The sequence below is a fragment of the Drosophila persimilis genome, unplaced genomic scaffold (genome assembly GCF_003286085.1).
Source record: "Drosophila persimilis strain 14011-0111.01,24,50 unplaced genomic scaffold, DperRS2 tig00000715-arrow-arrow-pilon, whole genome shotgun sequence".
NCBI lineage: Eukaryota > Metazoa > Arthropoda > Insecta > Diptera > Drosophilidae > Drosophila > Drosophila persimilis.
Window position 1 is genome coordinate 179,742 of NW_020825343.1, and position 5,918 is coordinate 185,659.

The following is a 5,918-nucleotide window of genomic DNA, read 5'->3' on the forward strand; positions in this document are numbered from 1 at the left end:
CGCGCAGCTCCAGCAATTATCCCGTCGACTGTATATGTAGTTATCGCGTAGTTACCATGTAAAAGAATTTCCAGTTTGTTGACGTTTTTTGTAAAGCCCTATCTTAAGCACACCAATAAGTCTTTAAAATTAGCCAATATTGTAGCAAATTGATTCATCAATGGGATTAAACTATGTGTTCAAGGCTAAGGGTCCTCGGTAGCTAGTCATTTTCTACCGAATATCTAAATCGAGGAATATGATTTCTGTTCATGGACAAAGAACTATTAACCCATTGTTGACCAGGGGTATTAAATACTCTTCACGAAAATTATGAAACTTAAAAAATTTTAGCGCAGTTTAGGTGACAGATATCGTGGTCATTTTTGTTCTTAAGAAAGAAAATATGTATCTATAAGAAAAATCTCCTAAAAATGGTATTTTACGCGGCTCCACTCAAGTGGTTCAGCTGTTTAAATCGAATGGGGTTAAGTGGACTAAGTTGGTTTTTCCATCAGTATATTTACGGTATATTTTAAGAATGAGACTGTATTATTGGGAGGGCCAGACGGTATATTTTATGGATAAATCCGCGCCAAACAGCTGGTCCCAAAAAATTATATACAAAAAAAGAAACGAAACAAAAAAAAGCTTACGGTGCAAGTAATTGGTTCTATTGCAAATAAATTTATAAGCATAAAACGAAATGGAATCGGATACGCTGGATATGGAGGGTGCTGCGGCAGCATTGAAAAAGTTGTCGCAAAGTGAAAGTGCGGGTGGTAAGGAAACAGAAGCAGCATTGTCGGAGGGGGCGCCGCCAACAAAGAAACAAAAGACTGTCGATAAAGAAGATCGTGAGGTGGTAGACAGGGAGGACGAAGACGATGCTGACGATGATGATGATGAGGAGGATGATGATGAGGAGGAGGATGATGATGATGATGACGAGGAGGTTCCGCAACTGGTTGCTGCCGTCGAGGGGGGGAGTGAAGAAGAGAGCTGTCTGGAGCGGGTTCAAAGCACTCAAAGCAACCTGCGTACATTCCGGCGGATTCCCGTCTTCATTGTGGACTATCATAATGACGTGCTGGAGTTCATCTACCGCTGCCTGGGCACGCGACACCTGCCGCTGGAGAACAATCTCCTGGTGCACTTTGACTCGCATCCGGATTTGGTGATACCGCGGCATATAGCCGCCAGCTCCACCTACGACAAGGAGACGATGCTGAATGAGCTGAGCATTGAGAACTGGATCATGCCAACGCTGTATGCAGGTGAGTGCTACAGTCCAATCCAAGTTCCCCCTCAACTAAAGGAATCTCTGTTCTGTACCGTTTCCAGGCCACTTTAATCGCATGGTTTGGCTGAAGAACTCGTGGTGCCAGCAGATACCTACCGGCAAGCATGAGTTTAAGATCGGCCAGAAGGACGATCGCATTGGCGTGGACTGTCCGTTGGATTACTTTATTGCCGATGGCAATTACTGCTCGAGCGACAGCCTCCAGGAGGCACGACATGTAGAGCTGCAGGTCTACGATGCAGACAGCGACAGTCTCGACCCTCGGCAGTTCATCACAGAAAAGGATGCCAAGGGGTTTGTGCTGGACATTGACCTGGACTTCTTCAGCACTTCGAATCCCTTTCTGGAGATCTACAAAGACGCCGATTGCTACAATCAGCTGAAGGAGATCTTCCATTTTGTGAGCGTAGAGGCCGTGAAGAAGGCGGCCACGGCCACCATATCGGAGTACATGGCCACGGCGGACAAGCGGCAGACGCAGCTGGAGGCACTCAAGCGGATCTTTTGGCATCTGGAGGAGCAGCGCAGCCTGGACGGGCTAGAACTGCCCGACGAGACGGTTATCAGTCCCGAGGTCTATGCGAAGATCGTTCATTTGACCGAGCAACTGCAGGACAAGTATCCCGACGATGAGATTGACTGGCACTTGATATTCGACTCGGGCAGCACCACAGACAACAATGGCCTCCCCCATCACATAAGCAGCAGCCAGGAGCTGGAAGAGTATTTTGCGAATTTCAAGCGATTCCTCGAGCGTCTTCCCGTGCCTCCCGTGGCCATAACGATGGCCCATTCCGCTCAGGATGATTACTGTCCCCAGGATCAGGTGGCCTTCATCGAGGAGCGAGTGCTGCGCCTGCTCAAGGACGTCTTTGGCGAGAGGCTAAACGATAAGGCAATCCTACAATATATGGACGATCCCTGGGATGTGATGAAGCTCTAAGCGCAAAAAATATATATTTTAAAGGGATCCGAGGTGGAGAACCCGAACACGCCTGAACACACAATCTCCAATCCAATCGCATCCAAGACTTAAAATAAAACCCTTTCAATGACTCCCAAAACGTTGGGGCTGGGAAAACCCCTCGAAAATGATTCCCAGAACTTATAGTGAGAGCAAAGCAAAAAGATGGAAATATCCAATTATAAATTATACAAATATTTTTTTTTTACTTTATAAATATACGCTACGTATTTATTATACAAACACAGGACATGTAAACACAGGAAATGCATTTAGGGGGAATGCCGGAGGAATATTTAAGCGAGGCGACCCTCTGGCCACCCATTGCCATTTGGTGTGAACGACCTCCTTTCAGGTCACTCAACTTTTAATTGCCGGCGCCAAATCAATAGGCCCTCGGCCACTGAGCTAAATTTTCAGTAACATTTTGTGGCTCAGACGAATTGGAAGTTGCTTTCACACAAAGAACAGACGACAAGTAAGTCTACTTAAAATCTAAAAGAAAAACAGTTTTTCTTTGTTCTAAACTCTGCACTAGACAGACAGATCTCAGGGGGGTAATCTCTTGTCACTGGTTCTGCTCTACAGCTCCTCATTGTCGCCTTTTTTGGGCTTATTTTTTGGCTGCAGCTGCAGCTGTGGCGGGGCCAGCTCTTCTTTGAGGCACTCGCGTTCTGCCTTTTTCTTCAGCACGTGATCCTCACAGAGATGCTGCCGCAGGGACTTTTGGTCCTGCAGCTTAAAATACCAGTCACTGATGGTCTCCTCGTACTCTTCGAGCATGTTCTCACATTGGGTCTTCATTTGGGTGACCTCGACGGGGGGCTTGTCCCACAGCTCGTAGGGTATGCCCAGGTCCACCTTGACACCCTTGTCGACGAGGCCATGCAGGGTCTGGAATGTCTGGGACATGCCCTTGGCGAACCTGGTGCTGTCCGTTCGCTCCTTGTGCAGATTGTATGCCAGGACGCGTTCGCAGACATTCTCCAAGGACTCCAGCAGGCGGAGTTCGCTTCGGCGGTACTCGGTGCGCTTCTTGGGCCGTACATCGTCCACAGAGTACCCCGTCTCGATCACGTCGTGCGATTTGCCGGTCTCACCAAGCCGTCCCTCCAGTTCCGCGGCTAGAATTTTGCAGGCCTCACACCGATTGGCATAGCGGACGCCCTGCTCCTCCTCGGGAGAGGAGTCTGCCTGCGACAGCTGGAGGCTGCTGGCCAGGACTCCCAGTGCCAGGATGACTAAGCGAGGCAGCATTTCTACAATATGTTTGGATACAAACTGATAATAAACCTGACGTGGAAATGCAATTTGAGATAAGAACAGTGCTGGAAAAGACTGGCAGCTGCCAGTAATGGCTAGCGGCTCGTGTAATCGATTCGCTATCGATTTCAAATTTCACATTCAAACGGCTGCCCGGGGCAACCGAACTGGCTGCCACAACAAAGGAGCCAAGCCCCAAGCCTCCGCATCCCCTGTCATCGAGCCCCATTCCAGAATGTCACTTTCACTTGGACCGTTCCACAGAAATGTCCCACAAAAGATTCTATGTGCGCTTAGAGCTACAGCTGCATGCGGTTGGTGGAGACATCTTTAAAGCTACTTCCTTTTTGATGGCTTCCATTGATCTTCCAGCTGACCTGTCCGGGCGTGTGGCTGTGCTCGCACGGCTATCTGGAGGTCACCATCAAGACCCTGGGCTACTACTTCCGCACCGGAGCGATGGAGCCACGCTTCCCGATGCTGTGCCACGACCAGTTCAAAATGGAGGGCTACTTTAAGAGCGTGGGCTCTCTGGAGGAGATGCACGAGTTGCTGAGGGCGGAGCAGCTACAGATCACCATCTGGCAAAATGGTCGTAGGTTGGCCTACTTCTTGGGGTCCCTCTCGGACGTGATGCAGCCCACAGTGCCGCGATTGAGTTGTGCCCACAGCTCTAATGTGCAGCTGCTAATGAAGGCAACGCCTGCGTTTCCGGGCATCCTGGCGCCCAAGGTAGAGCTGTCGGCGCAAATGACCACACAGGACCGACAGAAGGGATGCAGCTGCTCCAGCCTGAACTCCAGAAGACGTCCCAAAGAGGACTGGCGTCCTCCTGTCAATCGTCATGTGGAGAGCCGTTGCACGAGTCGTGTGGAGCATCCGCGCAAGCAACAGACCGTTTGCCATGCCAAGAAATCGAATTGTGACCACGGCGCTTGCAGCTATTCGGGGAGTGCATCGCCAGAGCAGCAACAGCAGCAGAACAGGCGGCGACTCTCCACCTGTTCCAGCAGTACACAGATTAGCAGCGTGAGCCAGAGCTCCTCTTTGACACACGGCAGCCACTCGTTCTGCTGCAACAGCAGCGATCCTGCAGATGATCACGAGAGCAGCTGCGACATTTGCCAAGCCTACAGACGCATCTTTTCCGCTTATTAAAGATTCACAGAGTACACAAACAAGTTTCTATAATCTAGATAGATTCTATGGGTATGGATTCTAAGCACATAAATCTTAAAGATACGCATTTAGATCGCTCTGAGCAAAGACCTGGACGATCAGTGTTATGATTAGATTGTAGGGAGCTGCTCGCTTCACCTCCTCTTCTGACAGTTTGTTCCTCAGCTGGATGCAGGAGCGGGCTATGCCGCGCAGTGTGCTGAAAACGAACGGCTCCAGGGGCAGATGCAGACAGACAAGGGTGGCGTAGAGCCAGCGGCCCAGCCAGGCATCCGTGACGAGCAAATCCACTGGTTCTTCGGCCTGCAGCCACTGGCTGAGCATCTCCAGCAGATACTCCAAATCGCTCTGGCTCAAGTGCAACAGGGTGCTAAGCAGTGGCAGCTTCTCGCGGCAGAATGCCTCCCACTTGACGATGTCAGAGGTCAGTGGCGGCTCCGCGGATTGGTCATAGCTGTGGGCCGTCAATTCTTCACGCATCGCGAGCACCTGGGCTCGGGCTGACTGGAAACTCTTTGCCTGCTCATTGCGCCATTCGGGCGTGGGCAGAAGGCATTTGTGTGGCGGCAAGGGCATCTGCAACGGAGGCTGCATCACTAACCATATTAAATGTATAATGGTTCTCTACTCACGCTCTCCAGCATCTCCAGGCCTCTATTGGAGACATCTTTCTTAATCTTTGAAGAGCGCTTGGTCACCACAGCGGGGCAGCGTTTGCGTTCGTACAGCATGTGCATCAGATACTCCTCGCCGGTCTGTGGCGGCAGTTGGGGATCGAAGCCGGCATCTGGCTCACGTATCTCCAATGCCTGCAGCTGAAAAGACTGCTCCTCCGCATCGTGCTCCATGTTTTATCACTTTTTAGTGATATTTGTATCAATTTTGTTGCATTAAAAAAAAATTAGCCCGCCTCCGCCGCAGTGTTACCTTAAATGTAGCCCACTTGAGCCCCCTGTATTTAAACAGTTCAACGACAGAGGCAAACGGTGGAAAATATTGCTGATTGTGAATTCTTCTTGTAGATCCATGCCATCTTTCTTCTGAACTTAAAAAAAAACCACGATATCTTGCATCTGAACTTAGCTAAAATTATTAAATTTTCATCATTTTCGGTGGAAAATGAAAATACCCCCTTGGCTTGCAATGGGTTAACTGTTCTCCGTCAAGGAATGGAAACCATATTCCCCGATTTTGATTTTCCGTCAAATATTACTAGCTATATAGATCCCT

At 49.6% G+C, this 5,918-nt stretch overlaps 4 protein-coding genes across 4 annotated transcripts; 2 read left to right on the forward strand and 2 right to left on the reverse strand.

Annotated features, from left to right (window-relative positions):
* Positions 1 to 633: 633 nt before the first annotated feature.
* On the forward strand, positions 634 to 2,496 carry LOC6601492 (UPF0489 protein C5orf22 homolog). Its single transcript, XM_002026518.2, has 2 exons — positions 634 to 1,256; positions 1,324 to 2,496. Exons 1-2 carry the CDS (start codon positions 686 to 688, stop codon positions 2,223 to 2,225), a joined length of 1,473 nt encoding a protein of 490 aa, XP_002026554.1. The 5' UTR covers positions 634 to 685; the 3' UTR covers positions 2,226 to 2,496.
* On the reverse strand, positions 2,421 to 3,532 carry LOC6601493 (protein canopy 4). The gene has a single exon (XM_002026519.2). It carries the CDS (start codon positions 3,501 to 3,503, stop codon positions 2,829 to 2,831), a length of 675 nt encoding a protein of 224 aa, XP_002026555.1. The 5' UTR covers positions 3,504 to 3,532; the 3' UTR covers positions 2,421 to 2,828.
* Positions 3,533 to 3,775: 243 nt separating this feature from the next.
* LOC113566471 lies at positions 3,776 to 4,673 on the forward strand. The gene is made up of 2 exons (XM_026992203.1): positions 3,776 to 3,823; positions 3,882 to 4,673. The coding sequence occupies exons 1-2, from the start codon at positions 3,776 to 3,778 to the stop codon at positions 4,665 to 4,667; spliced, it is 834 nt and encodes a 277-aa protein (XP_026848004.1). The 3' UTR covers positions 4,668 to 4,673.
* Positions 4,674 to 4,679: 6 nt separating this feature from the next.
* Positions 4,680 to 5,583, reverse strand: LOC6601494 (protein Gemin2). The gene is made up of 2 exons (XM_002026520.2): positions 5,321 to 5,583; positions 4,680 to 5,264 (listed from the first exon to the last, which is right to left on the reverse strand). Exons 1-2 carry the CDS (start codon positions 5,534 to 5,536, stop codon positions 4,743 to 4,745), a joined length of 738 nt encoding a protein of 245 aa, XP_002026556.1. The 5' UTR covers positions 5,537 to 5,583; the 3' UTR covers positions 4,680 to 4,742.
* Between the last annotated feature and the right edge of the window lie 335 nt (positions 5,584 to 5,918).